Consider the following 22,586-nt stretch of genomic DNA (forward strand, 5'->3'; position numbering starts at 1 on the left):
TGTGTTTGTACAGGTGTGGGTGTGTTTGTACCAGTGTGGGTGTGTTTGTACAGGTGTGAGTGTGTTTGTACCTGTGTGGGTGTGTTTGTACCTGCAGTGTAGCTATGTTTATACCTATGTGTTTGTACATACAGTGCACACACTACATACAGTGCACACACTACATACAGTACATGCAACATACAATACTTACAGCTACTGGGCGGATCCCCAGGAAATTCAGGTCACTGTTCTCTCCAAACAAGTAACCTTCAGGATGAGTTGAGTCAAATGTTTCTCCTCCCATGATGAAATGACTGGCAAAGTAATTACCTGAATGAGACAGAGAATATATAGCTCAGGGGGAAACAAAGTGAGGGTCATGTGGCAAACACGCGCCTCAGGGTTAGAAGAAAAGGTGCCCAGGTCCTGGTTGTAGTGTGACTGCTCTCCCAGTCCCATTGGTTTTGCTTTAATAATGAGAGTGATACTGTCAGTGTTCACGATCATTGATTCACTGAGGCTGACAGCAACATTGGAAGTTTACACATGCACAACAAGGTATTCTGTGCAGAAATCCAAAAGTTGCTGTAGTGTTTCTACACTTTCCCTGAGATAGTCCTGATGATACATCCCCAAGGTTGCAATCAATAGAATCGATGAGAACCTTCCACTGCAGAAAAAACCCTTCAAAATGTTACACCTTGTTAGGTGAGGTGTATCTGGGTTTTAAAAATGTGTTGACTTCATAGTTACTAACAAACACCTTTCTGGCCCTGAAAACCTGGTTTTATATTTGTGGAATGCCAAATTTCTCCAGAATGATAAAAACCAGTTTGAAAAAATATAGACATCTTTTGGAAGCTTTTTTTATCTTTATGTTACCTCTACAATAATCCAATCATGATCATTGATCCCACTATCTGAAAATTTAAATTAAAAATTAAGGATAATCAACATTTTTAACTTCCCAATTTGCTGTGTAAAAACACTTCAATGTGATTGGCTGCCTCCCCGCTTGCTGACATCATTGCTGCTGGATGCCTGGTGATCCTCTTGATTTGTCAGCAATAACTTGTATTTAACGTAACAGAATATCCCAAGGCGCTTAAAGAGGTTTATAAAACAAAATATGACACCAAGCCACATAAGAAGGCATTAGATCAGGTGACCAAAAGTTGTGAGTAGGTTTTAAGGATTGCCCAAAAGGAGGAAAGTGAGGTAGAGAGGTGGAGAGATGCAGGGAGGAAATTCCAGAGCCTAGGGCCCAGGCCACTGAAGGCATGGCCGCCAGTGGTGAAGGGATTAAAATCAATGATTGAAATCAAGTGACATGAATTAGAGGAGTAGAGATATCTCAAAGGGTTGTGGGGCTTGAGGAGGTTACAAAGTTGGGTGATTAAGTCATGGAGGGATTTAAAAACAAGGAAGAGAATTTTAAAATGAAGTGTTTTTAACCAGGAGCCAGTACATGTCAGTGAGCACAGAGATGAGGGGTGAATGGCATGCGGTGTGAATCAGGACACAGGATGATCTCATGTTTACAGAGGGTAGAATGTGGAATGTGAGAGACCAGCCAGGAGAGCATTGGAATAGTTGAGTCTACAGGTAACAAAATCTTGACTAAGGGTTTCAGCGGCAGATGAGCTAAAACAGGGGTGGGGTCAGACAATGTTACAGAGGTGAAAGTAAGTGGTCTTAGTTTAGGGTGGGTATGTGGTTAAAATCTTGGAGTCAAACATAACACCCATGTGAAGAAATCCATTACTAAGTCTAATTTCATACTTCACCAACTGGCTTAGGACCAGAAAACATGGCATGAGAATGGATGCTTTTTAATATTTTTGAGGAATATTGTGTTATTCTGTGAGGAAGGTTGTGTGTCAGTATAAATGATTTAATTAAACTTGGGGAAGGTTACTAGAGACAGGTTGTCTGGAAGGTTTAAGACATGAAAGGATAGAGATGTAAGGTTTGTGGATTTGTAATGAGTTATAATGGGGTGTTTGAGGTACAAGTTAATAGGTTGGATCTAACATTTGCACTTTTAGATAAGTTGAGAGTTCATTTGACTATCAAAGGGAAGTCAGACAAGAAACATTTCTGCATATTACAGGAGTTCCATGGGTAAACAGAAGAGGGTATATTACATTTCATTGACCCGAAAGCAGAGATAAAATAGAAACATGAAAGATTTTATATCTGGAAGGGTCTGAGTTTCAAAGAGGTGTGAGAACAATGGAACCTGAGGTGAAAGGAGGGAAAGGTATTTTTGAGTTACTTTGGAGAGCTTAGCGGTTGGCTGTTGGCCGTGTGAGGAATATCTCCTGGAAACAGCGCTAGGCTGGGAGAAGATGCAGTTTGAATCAGCCACCCAGTCAAGCCAGAAAAGTCTTAGACTGCAAAAAGCAGTCTTGTTCTGAAGTCTTGGATTTCCACAGCAGAATGGAAGAGAGGTTAAGAGGTCATGTGGTTTGCCTTTAATGAAGCTACAGCAGTTTCCCTTGAGTAATATTACTGGATTTTTATAGTTAAACATCTACAATGGAGTGTTGCCTGGAAGTTGTTTACTTGTGGGTCTGACCAAGTAGGGAGTCTTTTGGGGGAATGTTTTGTAAGACTAAGTTTAATTGTGTAACTGTAATCTTCAGTGCTTAAGTTTTCTTTTCTTCTTGTTAATAAAACTTTTACCTTTAATTTTTAAAATCCCAATTGGAAACTAAGATTTTGTTTCAGACATAATAAGTAATCTGAATTACCTTTGTGAAAGAAAATGCTGAAGGCAGGTTAAAAAGTGTCAGATATGATTATCTACCATTGTTCTCCAAATCCAAACTTTATAACCAGTGGAAAAATGAGTATACGGGTCATAGCTTTACCCAAGAGAAAACAAGTTATAGTCTTGGCATTGTCACCTCCTGATGTCAAATCAGCAGCAAAGTATTTTTGTGAACTGGATTCCCGTCAGTTGGATACACGATCAAGGTTTGGATATTCTATTAAGTTTCATGGATAGTATTTATATGAAAGATGATCTGTTAAATGCCGACGAGACATGGTCAGATTTTGGTAAATTTGGGAAGACAGATGGTTATCCCAGAGAGGAATGTATCATGGACGTTAATAGACTATATCAAAGATTGCAGAAATTCCTTGTTCAGTGTTCACTTTCAAATTGTTGGATTGTGCTGAAGTGTCGCATGTGGACAGGCTCCTGGTCTTAACTGGAGTTTAGATTCTCAGATTGTTAATGGCTCCAGGCAATAGGAGTTTTGAGAGAAAAGAGCAAAAGTTACATGGACAATTTGCTCATCCCTCTTGTCATGGATTAAAAATCCTACTAAAGGATACAGGAGTAGTTGATGATGAGGACACAAAGCTCATTGAAGAGATTACCCTGAGACCAGTGTTCTGGCGAGTCATATAACTAGGGCAGTAGAGAGGGCTTTAATCTAAATAGTGGGGTGGGGGGAAGGATCATGTGAGGGAGCATGTGGTAAATTAAAGGGAAAGGACAAAACAAGAGAGAAAGGTAGTAATAAGGGAATGATAATCAGAGCATGGCAGGAAGGGACAGAGTGTACAAACTAAAGAGTGCACCAGCAAATAAGGCCAAAGTTTGCAAAAATAGTAAAAAGACAGAACTAAAGGCTTTGCATCTGAATGCACATAGCATTCATAATGGATGAATTTCAGTTCAAATAGAAATAAATATGCATGATCTGATAGTTGTTACTGAGATGTGGCTGCAAGGTGACCATGGCTGGGACCTAAACATTCAAGGATACATGACATTTCAGAAGGACAGGAAGCCAGGAAGGGTAACTCTGTTAATTAAGGATGAAATTAGTGCAATAGAGAGAGATGATCTTAGTTCTAAAGATCAAGATGCAGTTTCAGGTTGAGTAGAGATAAGAAATAGCAAAGGTAGGAAGTCACTTGTGGTAGTGGTTTATAGGCCCCCTAACAGTAACCACATGGTAGGGTGGGGTATACAGGAAGAACTACAGGGGCCTGTGTGAAAGAACAGTTAGCCTAACATCTGTTATAGGGAAAATGCTAGAATCTATTATTAAGGAGAAACATTTAGAAAATCTCAATGCAATCAGGCAGAGTCAACATGGTTTTGTGAAAGGAAAATCATATTTGATTAATTTATTAGAATTCTTTGAGGAAGTAACAAGCAACATGGATAAAGGGAACCTGTAGATGTGGTGTACTTGGATTTCCAAAAGGCATTCAATAAGGTGCCACATGAAAGGTTACTTCACAAAATAAAAGCTCATGGTATAGGGGGTAACATGTTAGCGTGGATAGAGTATTGGTTAGCTAACAGGAAGCAGAGAGTAGGAATAAATGGGTAATTTTCAGGTTGGCAAACTAAAACTAGTGGAGAACCACAGGGATCAGTGCTGGGTTCTCAACTATTTACAATCTACATCAATGACTTGGATGAAGGGACTGAAGGTATGGTTGCTAAATTTGCTGATGACATAAAGATAGGTAGGAAAGTAAGTTGTGAAGAGGAGGTAGAGAGTCTGCAAAGGGATATAGATAGGTTAAGTGAGTGGGCAAAAATGTGGCAGATGGAATATAATGTGGGAAAATGTGAACTTGTCCACTGTGTCAGGAAGAATAGAAAAGCAGCAAATTATTTAAATGAAAGGGTTTGCAGAACTCTCCGGTACAGAGGGATCAGGATGTCCTGGTACATGAACCACAAAAGGTTAATATGCAGGAACAGCAAATGATTAGGAAGGCAAATGGAATATTGGTATTTATTGCAATAGGAATCAAGTATAAAAGGAGGGATGTTTTACTACAGTTCTACAGGCATTAGTGAGATCATATCTGGAATACTGTGTACAGTTTTGGTCTCCTTGACAGAATCATCCCAGATTTGCACTAAGTGCGGTGGCGGGCAGGTAAAATGTTAGACCATAAGACATAGGAGCAGAAATTAGGCCCTTCAGCCCATCGAGTCTGCTCCGCCATTCAATCAGGACTGTTAAGTTTCTCAACCCCATTCTCCTGCCTTCTCCCCGTAACCTTTGATCCCCTTACCAATTAAGAACCTATCTATCTCGGTCTTAAATACACTCAATGACCTGGCCTCCACAGCCTTCTGTGGCAATGAATTCCATAGATTCACCACTCTCTGGCTAAAGAAGTTTCTCCTCATCTCTGTTCTAAAAGGTCTTCCCTTTACTCTGAGGCTGTGCCCTCGGGTCCTAGTCTCTCCTACTAATGGAAACATCTTCCCCACATCCACTCTATCCAGGTCAGGGGGAGTGGGTCCCATTTCCCTCTCACTCCTTCCAGCCCTGTCTGTGAGGGTTGAGCTGAGCTGTGGGGGGAGAGGAATGTTGTTAGACTGGGGCCTGTTCCTGTCCCTGAGTTTTAATGCAGCCTCTGCGACTAGGCCCAATTCAAGGCCTAATTTCAAGCCCCTCGGGAGGGGCTGTGCATTGTCTGAACTCCCCAATAAGGCCTGTGTTTTAGGCCATGAATGTGACGGTGAAACAAAATGTGCAGCAGCCACTTGAATTCATTTGATTTGAGATATGATTGTGCGTTTTCTTGCTGTCTCTCTCTCACTCTCTCCCGTCTTTCTACTTCCATTGTGAGTTATCAGGGAGGGAGGGAGAGAGAAAGGGGAGAGGGAGGGAAACAGGAGAGAGAGGGACAGGGAGGGGAGAGACGAGGATCTGGGGGTCTCCGGCGTGCAGTCACTGCCCAGCTCCCAGCCTCTGGAGAAAAGACCCTCACTCCCAGCCTCCCAGAAGTTTGGATTTGTGAAAAGAAACTGTGTCACTGAGGGGCCAATCTGTGCCATTTTGTTTAAATATATTTCCCTGCCTTGCCTTTTTCATCAATTCTCAACCCTAAAATACTTTGACCTGACTGTGAGCACGTTGCAGTGTGTGGGATCTTTCTGTGCGCAAATACCAAACAGGGTTTCCTAAGTGACCAGCAGTGAGCACACTTTGAAAATTAATTCAGCGACTGGTGAAGCTGGTGGGAGGGCCTGAAGTGAAACTTGTTCACGTGAGGATGTTTCCCCGAATAATGCTGCTGTTTTAGACACTGCGATGAATTGAGGCTTTAATGAAATGTGCGGGAACCATTTTGAATGGAGTTTATTGAGGTCCTGACTTTAGTTCTCTCTCTCTCTCTCTGCTTCTCCATATTCTGGCATGTGAGAAACAGAGAGAGAGGGAGAGAGAGAGAGCTGGGAAAGAGGATATATTGCGGGAAATAGTGGTGGGGGGTGTGGTCTGGTGTTTCTGAAAGGGGAAGAGACAGGATTTGGGGTTTCTCCAGTGTGGCCATGGTGGGGATGTTTGTGGGATCCTGCTGTGCAGTGCAATTGTCAACATTGATGTATTGACTTTCCAATGTTTCTGAGGTCCTGGAATTGATTTTCTCAATGTGACGCTGTGTAAAGGCATGTATTTTTTTATATTGTTTATTTATTGTTATGTTTACAGTGTTGAAGGTCAGATGATCAATTGGACAGGAGCAGAGTGAGGGGTGGGGGGGTCGAATTGCACTCACTCATTTCTCTGAAGCCTTCCAAAATTTTGCAAAACAATCAGACCCTCACCCCCTCCCAAGTTTTGAAGAGGGAGATTAGCCTTTTCTGGGTCTGGGGGAAGTATAACTGGCTCACATCACCTTGAACGTGGGATCTTGCTGTGCCTATGTGGCCTGCAGCCGTGGCTACACTCCCTGAATTCAGTTTACTGATGGGCTGAGTGAGGATTGCTCCCATTTCCACCCCCCCAACCACAGCCCCCATTTCTCTCAGTAAATCATTGATAAATATAAAACATGGCCACAGCGCATCATTATATAAAAAGGGAGGCAGGAACTTTCCAGAGCGCAATTCAAAAGGCCAGAACTTGGACCCGGGTCTAAATCACCAAGAACACAGGGCCTGTGTCTGAGAGCAAGTGATGTAAGGGTTAAATGTAAAGGCCCGACAGCCAATTTAATTCACTTCACTGATCTCTGACTGTAAAATTCTCAGTCTCTTCTCTCTTCCTCAGTCTCTCCATCTTTCTCCCTCAATAAGAGAGATGGGTGAAGAGAGAGAGAGAGAGGGGCGGGGGGAGTGAGTGAGGGGAAACAGAGGGGTAGAGATAGTAAAACAGAGGAGTGGATGGGGGTGAATAGACTCAGGATCTGGTGGTCTCCGATGTGTAGACTCTGCCCAGCTCCCAGTCACATCCTTTTGAAAAGGCCGAATTGCAAAAATTAATCCAGGGACAGTGAAGCAAGTGACTAACTAACAATGAGTTTATTTTTAAAATTCATTCATTCACTGAAAATCACTCAGATTTTCTGAGGTTCCAAAAGGGGGTCTTCACTGTCTTAGTCTCTCTCCACCATCCTCCCCCTCTCTCTGTAAATATAATATGTATGGAAAAAATACATCCAGATGGGACATATAAGGTGAAAGTGGGACGAGTGGTTTGGGGTTTCGAAGAGAGACTTGGAGATCGGGATGTTAAGGTGGACTCTCCCACAGCAGGAAAAGTCATCTTGAAGGTTTTCTTAGCTCTCTTAGCCACATATTCATGGGAATGTAGGTCGATTGATATAAAAACTGCATTTTTGCAGGGTGAAAGTTTTCAAAGAGGAGTGCTTTTGAAACCTCATTATAAATTGTTGGCTGAGAGCCCAGACAGCAATAATATTAGACAAACACCTGTTCCTCAGGGGAAACATTGTTTGATTGACAGCTCAGGCCTTCCCATCTCTGTGCTCGATTTCCCAATGCTTATTTACACAATGTTAAGTGGTTTCAAGGGTTTGTAGTCTTTGAGAGTTCAAAACTGGATGATTGACACTGTTATTAGTTTGTACTTCTTCTTCAATAGGAGAAACTTCTCACTGAATGACTTTTTTCTCCGCAAGGTTTTTTTACACATTTCAGGACAGGGTTCATTGATTCTACAAAGTCTGTAGTGGGTCAATGCGGATGGAAGTGCCATAGTTTGGCCTAGGGGGCATGAGGGGACATAGGTGATGGATGGGGGTGTAACTTGGCATAGGGAACATACTTTTTGAAAGGTCCCTTCATACAGACTCAGGTTCACAACTCCTGTAAGAAGCCAAAGCCCTGGCCTGACTTCATGAAAATTGTGGAGGAGTAGGAAATACGCAATGGCATAGTGGTATTGTCACTGGACTGGTAATCCAGAGACCCAGGGTAATGCTCTGGGGACCCAGGTTCGAATCTGCCACAGCAGATGGTGGAATTTGAGTTCAATAAAAATGTGGAATTAAAAGTCTAATGATGACCATGAAACCATTATTGATTGTTATAAAAACCCATCTGGTTCACTGATGCCCTTTAGGGAAGGAAATCTATCGTCCTTACCTGGTCCGGCCTACATATGACAATGTGGTTGACTCTTAAATGTCCTCTGAAATGGCCTAGCAAACTGTTCAGTTGTAACAAACAAAGTTACAAAAAAGGAAAAACTGGACGGACCACCCAGCATTGACCAAGGCACTGTAAACGACAATGGCAATCGCAGCCCTGTCGACCCTGCAGAGTCCTCCTTACTAATATCTGGAGGCTATGCCAAAATTGGGAGAGCTGTCTCACCGAGTAGTCAAGCAACAGCCTGACATAGTCATCCTCACAGAATCATACCTTACAGACAATGTCCCAGACACCACCATAACCATCCCTGGATATGTCCTGTCCCACCAGCAGGACAGACCCAGCAGAGGTGGCAGCACAGTGGTATACAGTCGGGAGGGAGTTGCCCTGAGAGTCCTCAACATTGACTCCAACCCCATGCAGTCTCATGGCATCAGGTCAAACATAGGCAAGGAAACCTCCTGCTAATTACCACGTACCGCCCTCCCTCAGCTGATGAATCAATGCTCCTCCATGTTGAACACCACTTGGAGGAGGCACTGAGGGTGACAAGGGCGCAGAATGTACTCTGGGTGGGGAACTTCAATGTCCATCACCAAGAGTGGCTTGGTAGCACCACTACTGACCGAGCTGGCTGAGTCCTAAAAGACTAGACTGGGTCTGCGGCAGGTGGTGAGGGAACCAACAAGAGGGAAAAACATACCTGACCTCATCCTCACCAACCTGTCTGCTGCAGATACATCTGTCCATGACAGTATCGGTAGGAGTGACCACCACACAGTCGTTGTGGAGACGAAGTCCCACCTTCACATTGAGGATACCCTCCATCGTGTGGTACTACCACCATGCTAAATGGGATAGATTTCGAACAGATCTAGCAACTCAAGACTGAGCATCCATGAGGCACTGTGGGCCATCAGCAGCAGCAGAATTGTACTCGAACACAATCTGTAACCTCATGGCCCAGCATATCCCCCACTCTGCACTTACCATCAAGCCAGGGGGTCAACCCTGGTTCATTGATGAGTGCAGGAGGACATGCCAGGAGCAGCACCGGGCATACCTAAAAATGAGGTATATATAGCAAAATATAGCAACCTGGTGAAGCTATAACACAGAGTTACTTGCGTGCCAAACAGCATAAGCAGCAAGTGATAGGCAGAGCTAAGCGATCCCACAACCAATGGATCAGATCTAAGCTCTGCAGTCCTGTCACATCCAGTTATGAAAGGTGGTGGACAATTAAACAACTCACTGGAGGAGGAGACTCCACAAATATCCCCATCCTCGACGATAGGGGAGCCCAGCACAGCAGTGCAAAAGATAAGGCTGAAGAATTTGCAACAATCTTCAGCCAAAAGTGCCAAGTGGATGATCCATCTCGGCCTCCTCCGGAGGTCCCCAGCATCACAGATGTCAGTCTTCAGCCAATTTGATTCACTCCATCTGATATCAAGAAACAGCTGAAGGCACTGGATATTGCAACAGCTATGGGCCCTGACAATATTCTGGCAATAGTACTGAAGATTTGTGCTCCAGAACTTGCCACGTCCCTGGCCAAGCTGTTCCAGTACAGCTACAACACTGGCATCTACCCGACTATGTGGAAAATTGCCCAGGTATGACCTGTACACAAAAAACAGGACAAATCCAACCTGGCCAATTACTGCCCCATCAGTCTACTCTTGATTATCAGTAATGGAAAGGGTCATGAACAGTGCTATCAAGCGGTACTTGCTTAGCAATAACCTGCTCACTGACACCCAGTTTGGGTACCGCCAGGGCCACTCAGCTCCTGACCTCATTACAGCCTTGGTTCAAACATGGACAAAAGAGCTGAACTCCTGAGGTGAAGTGAGAGTGACTGCCCTTGACATCAAGGCAGCATTTGACAGAGTGTGGCATCAAGGAGCCCTAGCAAAACTGGAGTCAATGGAGATCAGGGGGAAAACTCTCTGCTGGTTGGAGTCATACCCAGCACAAAGGAAGATGGTTGTGGTTGTTGGAGGTCAGTCATCTCAGTTCCAGAACATCACTGTAGGAGTTCCTCAGGGTAGTGTCCTGGGCCCAACCATCTTCAGCTGCTTCATCAATGACCTTCCTTCCATCATAAGGTCAGAAGTGGGAATGTTCGCTGATGGTTGCACAATGTTCAGCACCATTTGAGACTCCTCAGATACTGAAGCAGTCCATGTCCAAATGCAGCAAGACCTGGACAATATCCAAGCTTGGGCTGACAAGTGGCAAGTAACATTCGCACCACACAAGAGTCAGGCAATGACCATCTCCAACAAGAGGGAATCTAACCATCGTCCCTTGATGTTCAATGGCATTACCATCACTGAATCTCCCACTATCCAAAGCCTGTCCATCATCTACAAGGCACAAATCAGGAGTGTGATGGAATACTCCCCACTTGCCTGGATGAGTGCAGCTCCCACAATACTCAAGAAGCTCAACACCATCCAGGACAAAGCAGTCCTACCTGATTGGCACCACAACCACAAACATTCACTCCCTCTACCACCGACGCACAGTAGCAGCAGTGTGTACCATCAGCAAGATGCACTGTAGGGATTCACCAAGGCTCCTTCAGCAGCACCTTCCAAACCCATGAGCACTACCATCTGGAAGGACAAGGGCAGCAGACACATGGGAACACCACCACCTGGAGGTTCCCCTACAAGTCACTCACCATCCTGACTTGGAAATATATCGCCGTTCCTTCACTGTCACTGGGTCAAAATCCTGGAACTCCCTCCCTAACAGCACTGTGGGTGTACCTACACCACATGGACTGCAGCGGTTCAAGAAGGCAGCTCACCACCACCTTCTCAAGGGGCAATTAGGGATGGGCAATAAATGCTGGCCCAGCCAGGGAAGCCCACATCCCGTGAATGAAAAAAAAAAATCACACAGCCTGAAAATGGAATTGGGAATCCCGGAATCAGATGCAGCCGGCCATTTCTAAAAAATCGCCCAAGTCAACCTGACTCAGTGAGAATACAGCCCAGTGTATCTCATCCCGACCATTCATTAACTGGTACAGGGAGTCTGATTTTGAAGCCTCTGTTACTGGTATGAGTGGGGTGGGTGGTGGTGGGGGCTATTTGTAGAATCCCTTACCAGATGTGGGGAGTATCTGCAGCCTCTTACCAGATTTGGGGGGTATCTGTAGACTCTGTCTTACTGGAGTAGAGTTAGGGGTATCTATAGATTCTTACCGGATTTTGGGGGGGTATCTGTAGACTCTTACCGGATTTGGCGGGGTATCTGTAGACTCTTACCGGATTTTGGGGGGGTATCTGTAGACTCTTACCAGATTTGGGGGGGTATTTGTAGACTCTTACCAGATTTGGGGGGTATCTGTAGACTCTTACCGGATTTGGGAGGTATTTATAGACTCTTACCGAATTTGGGAGGGTATCTTTAGACTCTTACAGGATTTGGGTTTTTTTGTGCAGACTCTTACCGGATTGGGGTTTTTTTTGTAGACTCTTACCGGATTTGGGGGGTATCTGTAGACTCTTACCGGATTTGGGGGGTATCTGTAGACTCTTACCGGATTTGGGAGGTATCTGTAGACTCTTACTAGATTTGGGTGGGTATCTGTAGACTCATACCAGATTTGGGGGGGTAACTGTTGACTCTTAACAGATTTGGGAGGTATCTATAGACTCTTACCGAATTTGGGAGGGTATCTTTAGACTCTTACAGGATTTGGGTTTTTTTGTGCAGACTCTTACCGGATTGGGGTTTTTTTTGTAGACTCTTACCGGATTTGGGGGGTATCTGTAGACTCTTACCGGATTTGGGGGGTATCTGTAGACTCTTACCGGATTTGGGAGGTATCTGTAGACTCTTACTGGATTTGGGCGGGTATCTGTAGACTCTTACCAGATTTGGCGGGGTATCTGTAGACTCTTACTGGATTTTGGGGGTATCTGTAGACTCTTACCGGATTTGGGGGGTATCTGTAGACTCTTACCGGGTTTGGGGGGGTATCTGTAGACTCTTACCGGATTTGGGGGAGTATCTGTAGACTCTTACCGGATTTGGCGGGGTATCTGTAGACTCTTACTGGATTTTGGGGGTATCTGTAGACTCTTACCGGATTTGGGGGGGTATCTGTAGACTCTTACCGGGTTTGGGGGGGTATCTGTAGACTCTTACCGGATTTGGGGGGTATCTGTAGACTCTTACCGGATTTGGGTGGGTATCTGTAGACTCTTACCGGATTTGGGGGGTATCTGTAGACTCTTACCTGATTTGGGGGTATCTGTAGACTCTTACCGGATTTGGGGGGTATCTGAAGACTCTTACCAGATTTGGGGGGTATCTGTAGACTCTTACCGGATTTGGGTGGGTATCTGTAGACTCTTACCGGATTTGGGAGGTATCTGTAGACTCTTACCGGATTTGGGTTTTTTTTTGTAGACTCTTATCGGAATGGGGTTTTTTTTGTAGACTCTTACCGGAATGGGGTTTTTTTTGTAGACTCTTACCGGATTTGGGTGGGTATCTGTAGATTCTTACCGGATTTGAGGGTATCTGTAGACTCTTACCGGATTTGGGAGGTATCTGTAGACTCTTACAGGATTTGGGGGTTTTTTTGTAGACTCTTACCGGAATGGGTTTTTTTTTGTAGACTCTTACCGGATTTGGGGGGTATCTGTAGACTCTTACTGGATTTGGGGGGGTATCCATAGACTTTTACTAGATTTGGGGGAGTATCTGTAGAATCGTAAAGGATTTGGGGTATCCGTAGACTCTTACCGGATTTGGGGGGCGGTTTCTGTAGACTCTTACTGGATTTGGGGGGGTATCCGTAGACTCTTACCAGATTTGGGGGGTATCTGTAGACTCTTACCAGATTTGGATGGGCAGCTGTAGACTCTTACCGGATGTGGAGGGGGGGGTTACTGTAGACTCTTACAGGATTTGGGGTTTTTTTTTGTAGACTCTTACCGGATTTGGGGGGGTATCTGTAGACTCTTACCGGATTTGGGGGGTATCTGTAGACTCTTACCGGATTTGGGGGGGTATCTGTAGATTCTTACCGGATTTGGGGGGTATCTGTAGACTCTTACCGGATTTGGGGGGGTATCTGTAGACTCTTACCGGATTTGGGGGGTATCTGTAGATTCTTACCGGATTTGGGGGGGGGTATCTATGGTCTCTTACCGGATTTGGGGGGTATCTAGACTCTTACCGGATTTGGGGGGTTTTCTCTGGTCTCTTACCGGATTTGGGGGGGTATATATGGTCTCTTACCGGATTTGGGGGGGTATCTATGGACTCTTACCGGATTTGGGGGGTATCTATGGTCTCTTACCGGATTTGGGGGGGTATCTGTAGACTCTTACCGGATTTGGGGGGTTTTCTCTGGTCTCTTACCGGATTTGGGGGGGTATCTGTAGATTCTTACCGGATTTGGGGGGGTATCTGTAGATTCTTACCGGATTTGGGGGGGTATCTATGGTCTCTTACCGGATTTGGGGGGTATCTGTAGATTCTTACCGGATTTGGGGGGTTTTCTCTGGTCTCTTACCGGATTTGGGGGGGTATCTATGGTCCCTTACCGGATTTGGGGGGTTTTCTCTGGTCTCTTACCGGATTTGGGGGGGTATCTGTAGATTCTTACCGGATTTGGGGGGTATCTGTAGATTCTTACCGGATTTGGGGGGGTATCTGTAGATTCTTACCGGATTTGGGGGGGTATCTGTAGATTCTTACCGGATTTGGGGGGTTTTCTCTGGTCCCTTACCGGATTTGGGGGGTTTTCTCTGGTCTCTTACCGGATTTGGGGGGGTATCTGTAGATTCTTATCGGATTTGGGGGGTTTTCTCTGGTCCCTTACCGGATTTGGGGGGTTTTCTCTGGTCTCTTACCGGATTTGGGGGGGTATCTGTAGACTCTTACCGGATTTGGGGGGTTTTCTCTGGTCTCTTACCGGATTTGGGAGGGTATCTGTAGACTCTTACCGGATTTGGGGGGTTTTCTCTGGTCTCTTACCGGATTTGGGGGGGTATCTGTAGATTCTTACCGGATTTGGGGGGGTATCTGTAGATTCTTACCGGATTTGGGGGGGTATCTATGGTCTCTTACCGGATTTGGGGGGGTATCTGTAGACTCTTACCGGATTTGGGGGGTTTTCTCTGGTCTCTTACCGGATTTGGGGGGGTATCTGTAGATTCTTACCGGATTTGGGGGGGTATCTATGGTCTCTTACCGGATTTGGGGGGGTATCTGTAGATTCGTACCGGATTTGGGGGGGTATCTGTAGATTCTTACCGGATTTGGGGGGGTATCTATGGACTCTTACCGGATTTGGGGGGTTTTCTCTGGTCTCTTACCGGATTTGGGGGGGTATCTGTAGATTCTTACCGGATTTGGGGGGTTTTCTCTGGTCTCTTACCGGATTTGGGGGGTTTTCTCTGGTCTCTTACCGGATTTGGGGGGTTTTCTCTGGTCTCTTACCGGATTTGGGGGGTTTTCTCTGGTCTCTTACCGGATTTGGGGGGGTATCTGTAGATTCTTACCGGATTTGGGGGGTTTTCTCTGGTCTCTTACCGGATTTGGGGGGGTATCTGTAGATTCTTACCGGATTTGGGGGGGTATCTGTAGATTCTTACCGGATTTGGGGGGGTATCTATGGTCTCTTACCGGATTTGGGGGGGTATCTGTAGACTCTTACCGGATTTGGGGGGTTTTCTCTGGTCTCTTACCGGATTTGGGGGGGTATCTGTAGATTCTTACCGGATTTGGGGGGGTATCTATGGTCTCTTACCGGATTTGGGGGGGTATCTGTAGATTCTTACCGGATTTGGGGGGGTATCTGTAGATTCTTACCAGATTTGGGGGGGTATCTATGGACTCTTACCGGATTTGGGGGGTTTTCTCTGGTCTCTTACCGGATTTGGGGGGGTATCTGTAGATTCTTACCGGATTTGGGGGTTTTTCTCTGGTCTCTTACCGGATTTGGGGGGTTTTCTCTGGTCCCTTACCGGATTTGGGGGGTTTTCTCTGGTCTCTTACCGGAGTTGGGGGGTTTTCTCTGGTCTCTTACCGGATTTGGGGGGTTTTCTCTGGTCTCTTACCGGATTTGGGGGGTTTTCTCTGGTCTCTTACCGGATTTGGGGGTTTTTCTCTGGTCTCTTACCGGATTTGGGGGGTTTTCTCTGGTCCCTTACCGGATTTGGGGGGTTTTCTCTGGTCCCTTACCGGATTTGGGGGGGTATCTGTAGACTCTTACCGGATTTGGGGGGTTTTCTCTGGTCTCTTACCGGATTTGGGGGGGTATCTGTAGACTCTTACCGGATTTGGGGGGTTTTCTCTGGTCTCTTACCGGATTTGGGGGTTTTTCTCTGGTCTCTTACCGGATTTGGGGGGTTTTCTCTGGTCCCTTACCGGATTTGGGGGGTTTTCTCTGGTCCCTTACCGGATTTGGGGGGGTATCTGTAGACTCTTACCGGATTTGGGGGGTTTTCTCTGGTCTCTTACCGGATTTGGGGGGGTATCTGTAGACTCTTACCGGATTTGGGGGGTTTTCTCTGGTCTCTTACCGGATTTGGGGGGGTATCTGTAGATTCTTACCGGATTTGGGGGGTTTTCTCTGGTCTCTTACCGGATTTGGGGGGTTTTCTCTGGTCTCTTACCGGATTTGGGGGGTTTTCTCTGGTCTCTTACCGGATTTGGGGGTTTTTCTCTGGTCTCTTACCGGATTTGGGGGGGTATCTGTAGACTGACCCCGCCGGGATGTCCAGCTCCTCCACTCCGGCCTCCTGGCGGCTGCTTAACGCTCCCATTCCCGGTCCCGGACCGAGTGTCCGCCCCGGATCCCGATCCCGATCCCAAACCGGCTTCTCAGGCGAGTGTCCGCAAAGCGCGTTCCCGAGGCTGCAGCCGCGGCGCGTCCCCGTCACGCGTTTTAATCCGGATTAAATTTATCCCAAACTCATTTCCATCTGAACCTGGGCGAAAGGGAGATGGGAAATTCCACCCCCCCCCCCGGGAATCCCCCCCCCCCCCAGTGATCCCGGATCCCCCCCCCCCCCAGTGATCCCGGATCCCCCCCCCGCCCAGTGATCCCGGATCCCCCCCCCCGCCCAGTGATCCCGGATCCCCCCCCCCCGCCCAGTGATCCCGGATCCCCCCCCCCCCCCCACAGTGATCCCGGATCCCCCCCCCCCCCCACAGTGATCCCGGATCCCCCCCGGGAATCCCCCCCCCCCCCACAGTGATCCCGGATCCCCCCCGGGAATCCCCCCCCCCCCCACAGTGATCCCGGATCCCCCCCCCCCCCCCACAGTGATCCCGGATCCCCCCCCCCCCCCCACAGTGATCCCGGATCTCCCCCCCCCCCCCACAGTGATCCCGGATCCCCCCCCCCCCCCCCCCAGTGATCCCGGATCCCCCCCACCCCAGTGATCCCGGAACCCCCCCCCCCCCCCCAGTGATCCCGGATCCCCCCCCCCCCCCCACAGTGATCCCGGATCCCCCCCCCCCCCCACAGTGATCCCGGATCCCCCCCCCCCCCCCCCCCAGTGATCCCGGATTCCCCCCCCCCCCCCCAGTGATCCCGGATTCCCCCCCCCCCCCCCCCAGTGATCCCGGATCCCCCCCCCCCCCCCCAGTGATCCCGGATCCCCCCCCCCCCCCCCTCCAGTGATCCCCCCCCCCACCGATCCCGGATCCCCCCTCCACCAAGTGATCCCGGATCCCCCCCCCCAACCCCAGGGATCCCGGATCCCCCCCTCCGCCCCAGTGATCCTGGAGTCTGAGCGGGGGTGGGGGGGGGGGAGGAGGAATTCCTGCAATAAAATCCGCTGCAAACCATGAAAAACACCGGAATTCCCTGGAATTCCATATCCCAGCAATTTCAGAATCCATCAGGAATCCACCAAGATCCACCAGGAATCCTCTATGATCTACTGACATCCACCAGGAATCTACCAGGGTTAAGCAAGAATTCAGCAGGATCTACCAGGAATTCCCATTTCATCACCTTGGGATGTGTCAAAGTGCCTCATTAATAAAACAGATCCCAATGATAGGGAAACAAAAACAGAATTACCTGGAAAAACTCAGCAGGTCTGGCAGCATCGGCGGAGAAGAAAAGAGTTGACGTTTCGAGTCCTCACGACCCTTCGGCAGAACTGAAGTATAGTTAGGAGAGGGGTGAACTATAAGCTGGTTTAAGGTGGGGGGCGGGGGGAGAGAGAAGTGGAGGGTGGGATGATTGTGGAGATAAGCAAGCAGTGATAGGAGCAGATAATCAAAAGATGTCACAGACAAAAGGATCAAAGAGGTGTTGAAGGTGGTGATATTATCTAAGAGAATGTGCTAATTAAGAAGGTGGACAGACTAACAAAGTTTTAGTTTTAGATTTAAAAATAATGGAAATAGGTGGGAAAAGAAGAATCTATATAAATTATTGAAAAGAAAAGGGGGAGGGGGGAGAAACGGGGTGGGGATGGGGGAGGGAGTTTAAGATCTAAAGTTGTTGAATTCAATATTCAGCCCGGAAGGCTGTAAAGTGCCTAGTCGGAAGATGAGGTGCTGTTCCTCCAGTTTGCGTTGGGCTTCACTGGAACAATGCAGCAAGCCAAGGACAGACATGTGGGCAAGAGAGAAGGGTGGAGTGTTAAAATGGCAAGCGACAGGGAGGTTTGGGTCATGCTTGCGGACAGACCGAAGGTATTCTGCAAAGCGGTCGCCCAGTTTGCGTTTGGTCTCTCCAATGTAGAGGAGACCGCATTGGGAGCAACGAATGCAGTAGACTAAGTTAGGGGAAATGCAAGTGAAATGCTGCTTCACTTGAAAGGAGTGTTTGGGCCCTTGGACAGTGAGGAGAGAGGAGGTGAAGGGGCAGGTGTTGCATCTTCTGCGTGGGCATGGGAAGGTGCCATAGGTGGGGGTTGAGGAGTAGGGGGTGATGGAGGAGTGGACCAGGGTGTCCCGGAGGGAACGATCCCTACGGAATGCCGCCGGGGGGGTGAAGGGAAGATGTGTTTGGTGGTGGCATCATGCTGGAGTTGGCGGAAATGGCGGAGGATGATCCTTTGAATGCGGAGGCTGGTGGGGTGATAAGTGAGGACAAGGGGGACCCTATCATGTTTCTGAGAGGGAGGAGAAGGCGTGAGGGCGGATGCGCGGGATATGGGCCGGACATGGTTGAGGGCCCTGTCAACGACCGTGCGTGGAAAACCTCGGTTAAGGAAGAAGGAGGACATGTCAGAGGAGCTGTTTTTGAAGGTAGCATCATCAGAACAGATGCGACGGAGGCGAAGGAACTGAGAGAATGGGATGGAGTCCTTACAGGAAGCGGGGTGTGAGGAGCTGTAGTCGAGGTAGCTGTGGGAGTCCGTAGGCTTGTAATGGATATTGGTGGACAGTCTATCATCAGAAATTGAGACAGAGAGGTCAAGGAAGGGAAGAGAAGTGTCAGAGATGGACCATGTGAAAATGATGGAGGGGTGGAGATTGGAAGCAAAATTAATAAATTTTTCCAGGTCCCAACGAGAGCATGAAGCAGCACCGAAGTAATCATCGATGTACCGGAGAAAGAGTTGTTCCAGTCCTACTCCGGCCCCCTCCCACAACCCTTTGGATTTCCAGCATCCGCAGTAGCTTTTAGCTTTTTGTTTTTATCCCAATGATAGGGAAATCTGACAAAACAGGAAATTCTGGAAAAACTCAGCAGGTCTGGCAAACTCTGAGGAGAGAGAAACAGAGTCAATGTTTCAGGTCAATAACCTTCCATCAGAATTGGGAAAAGTTAGAAATGTAATAGGTTTTAAAGAAGGGGGTAGGGGGGGGAATGGGAAGTTGGGAATATATCACATGTCAGATTGAGCAAAGGTGTCCCACAGAACAGACGCCCAGTCCCCAGTGTGGAGCAGACGGTATTGTGAACAGACGCCCAGTCCCCAGTGTGGAGCAGACGGTATTGTGAACAGACGCCCAGTCCCCTGTGTGGAGCAGACGGTATTGTGAACAGACGCCCAGTCCCCTGTGTGGAGCAGACGGTATTGTGAACAGACGCCCAGTCCCCAGTGTGGAGCAGACGGTATTGTGAACAGACGCCCAGTCCCCAGTGTGGAGCAGACGGTATTGTGAACAGACGCCCAGTCCCCAGTGTGGAGCAGACGGTATTGTGAACAGACGCCCAGTCCCCAGTGTGGAGCAGACGGTATTGTGAGCAGACGCCCAGTCCCCAGTGTGGAGCAGACGGTATTGTGAACAGACGCCCAGTCCCCAGTGTGGAGCAGACGGTATTGTGAACAGACGCCCAGTCCCCAGTGTGGAGCAGACGGTATTGTGAACAGACGCCCAGTCCCCTGTGTGGAGCAGACGGTATTGTGAACAGACGCCCAGTCCCCAGTGTGGAGCAGACGGTATTGTGAACAGACGCCCAGTCCCCAGTGTGGAGCAGACGGTATTGTGAACAGACGCCCAGTCCCCTGTGTGGAGCAGACGGTATTGTGAACAGACGCCCAGTCCCCACTGTGGAGCAGACGGTATTGTGAACAGACGCCCAGTCCCCACTGTGGAGCAGACGGTATTGTGAACAGACGCCCAGTCCCCACTGTGGAGCAGACGGTATTGTGAACAGACACCCAGTCCCCAGTGTGGAGCAGACGGTATTGTGAACAGACACCCAGTCCCCAGTGTGGAGCAGACGGTATTGTGAACAGACGCCCAGTCCCCAGTGTGGAGCAGACGGTATTGTGAACAGACACCCAGTCCCCAGTGTGGAGCAGACGGTATTGTGAACAGACGCCCAGTCCCCTGTGTGGAGCAGACGGTATTGTGAACAGACGCCCAGTCCCCAGTGTGGAGCAGACGGTATTGTGAACAGACGCCCAGTCCCCTGTGTGGAGCAGACGGTATTGTGAGCAGACACCCAGTCCCCAGTGTGGAGCAGACGGTATTGTGAACAGACGCCCAGTCCCCAGTGTGGAGCAGACGGTATTGTGAGCAGCGAACACAGTCCCTAAACTTAAAGAAGTACAAATATATCTCTGCCTCACCTGGGAGGGGTGATCGTGGCCTTGAACAGTGAGGAGGGGGGGAGGAGGTAAAGGGGCAGGTGTTACACCTCCTGCGGTTGCATGGGAAGGTGCCTTGGGAAGGGGATGAGGGGTTGTGGGTGATGGAGGAGCAGACCAGGGTGTCCCAGAAGGAACAATCCCTACAGAATGCCGACGGAGAGGGTGGGTGGTGAAGGGAAGATGTGTTTGGCGGTGGTCATCATGCTGGAGTTGGCGGAAATGACAGAGGATGATCCTTTAATGCGGAGGCTGGTGGGGCGAAAAGTGAGGACAAGGGGGACCCTATCATGGTTCTGGGAGGGAGGGGAAGGTGTGAGGTCAGAAGTCCGAGAAACGTGTCGGACATGGTCAAGGGTCCTGTCAACCTCAGTGGGGAGGAATTCTCGGCTGAGGGAAAAGGAGGACATGTCAGAAGTGCTGTTCTGGAAGGGCAACATCATCGGAACAGATGTGACAGAGATGGAAAACTGGGAGAATGGGATGGAGTCCTTACAGGAAGCAGGGTGTAAGGAGCTGTAGTCGAGGTAGCTGTGGGAGTCGGTGGATTTATAGGGAATATTATTAGATAGTTGCCACTAGAAATGGTGACAGAGAAATTGAGGAAGAGGAGGGAAGTGTCAAAGATGTGAAGGTGAGAGAGGGAAATTGGAAAATAAGTTGATGACATTTTTCAGTTCCGGGTGGGAGTTTATTGGAATGGAATCACGAATGTCGGAACTCGCACACTGCAACAGAGAGAGCAGGACCCACAAACCCCACGAGATAACTGAGCAAGACATCTGTTTTTGTGATGTTGGTGGAAAGCTCAGGCAGAATGTAGAGTTCCCCTGGTGCTGGCTCTGTGCGCAGGGCTCACTCCTTCCTCAGATGGCCTTCCCTGGGCTCCCACCTGCCTGAACCTCTCCGCAATTTTACAATGAGCTGGGTGAAGCCCAGGCCGGCACCCCCCACCTCGGCAATCCTTCCCCCTGGCTGAGGTCCTTAAGTGGCCAATTAATGACCACTTAAGGGCCATTTCCCACCCAGCCTCAATTGTCAGGCTGGCAGGAGGAGTCCAGGGTCAGGGGGAAGCCGGAAAGTGACCCTGCTCAGGCCTCAAACAGTGAGGGGTGGGGGCTCCTCCACCAACAGACTCCTTCCAACATTGGGTACCCCCTCCAGAAGGTCCATGTGGGTGCTTGCACCCACAGCCTCTCATCAACACCCCTACCCTCCTCTGCCCAGGCCCCTGGGTTCAACACCCCTCCCTACCCTGATATCCCCAAAACTTACCTGGTTCCAGATTCCTGGAGCTTAGGCTGTGGGCGCTGTTTGCAGTCCCTGTCCTGTCCACTGCAACTTCTGACACTGCAGGAACTCGAGACCCGCCGGCCAATCTGATTAGCTGGTAGCTCTCTGAGGCGGGATTTCCTGAGGGGCAGAATTCCTGCCTGCAGTTAATTAACACTTGTTGGAGCATTAAATGGCCGTGGGGCAGGCAATGTTCACCGCTGACTCCTTGGAATTGGTGTTGGAGGGAAATTTGGCCATGTGAAAACTTCTCACTGTCCCACCGGCAGGACGGACCCAGCAGAAGTGGGGGCACAGTGGTATACAGTCAGGAGGGAGTTACCCTGGGAGTCCTCAACATCAACTCTGGAGCCCGAGTCTCATGATGTTGGGTCAAAAATGGGGGTGGGTGGAGTGGAAATATATCAGGCAGGAATTGTGTTAAACTTAAATAAGGGTAATTACAAAGGAACGAGGGCAGAGTTGGCTGGAGTGGACTGGGGAAGGAGTTTAGCAGAAAAGACAGTTGATGAACAATGGTAGATGTTTAAGGAAATAGTTCATGACTCACAACAAAGATATATCGCAATGAGGAAGAAGGATTCTAGGAAGGGGATAAACCAACCAAGGTTAACCAAGGAAGTTAAGGATTGTATCAAATTGAAAGAAAAAATATACAATGTGACAAAGATTAGTGGTAAACCAGAGGATTGGCAAAGTTTTAAAAACCAACAAAAGATGACCAAAAAATAATAAAGAGGGAGAAAATAAACTTTGAGGGTAAACTAGCAAGTAATATAAAAACAGACAGTAAGAGCTTCTTTAAATATATAAAAAGGAAGAGAGGCCAAAGTGAATATAGGCCCCTTAGAGAATGAGGCTGG

At 48.2% G+C, this 22,586-nt stretch overlaps 1 protein-coding gene across 5 annotated transcripts in view; it reads right to left on the reverse strand.

The window, feature by feature from the left end:
• LOC144673132 (E3 ubiquitin ligase RNF157-like) overlaps window positions 1-16,317 on the reverse strand; it is an 80,089-nt gene extending 63,772 nt beyond the window's left edge. For all 5 annotated transcript variants that reach the window (XM_078535122.1, XM_078535118.1, XM_078535120.1 and 2 more), the window contains exons 1-2: window positions 16,098-16,317; window positions 194-312 (exon numbers count right to left, since the gene is read on the reverse strand). In XM_078535122.1, the coding sequence (XP_078391248.1) occupies window positions 194-312; window positions 16,098-16,185 (207 nt within the window). In that variant the 5' untranslated portion in view covers window positions 16,186-16,317. The remainder of the gene's footprint in view (window positions 1-193; window positions 313-16,097) is intronic.
• Between the last annotated feature and the right edge of the window lie 6,269 nt (window positions 16,318-22,586).

Source organism: Cetorhinus maximus, unplaced genomic scaffold (assembly GCF_964194155.1).
Source record: "Cetorhinus maximus unplaced genomic scaffold, sCetMax3.hap1.1 HAP1_SCAFFOLD_298, whole genome shotgun sequence".
Classification (NCBI taxonomy): domain Eukaryota; kingdom Metazoa; phylum Chordata; class Chondrichthyes; order Lamniformes; family Cetorhinidae; genus Cetorhinus; species Cetorhinus maximus.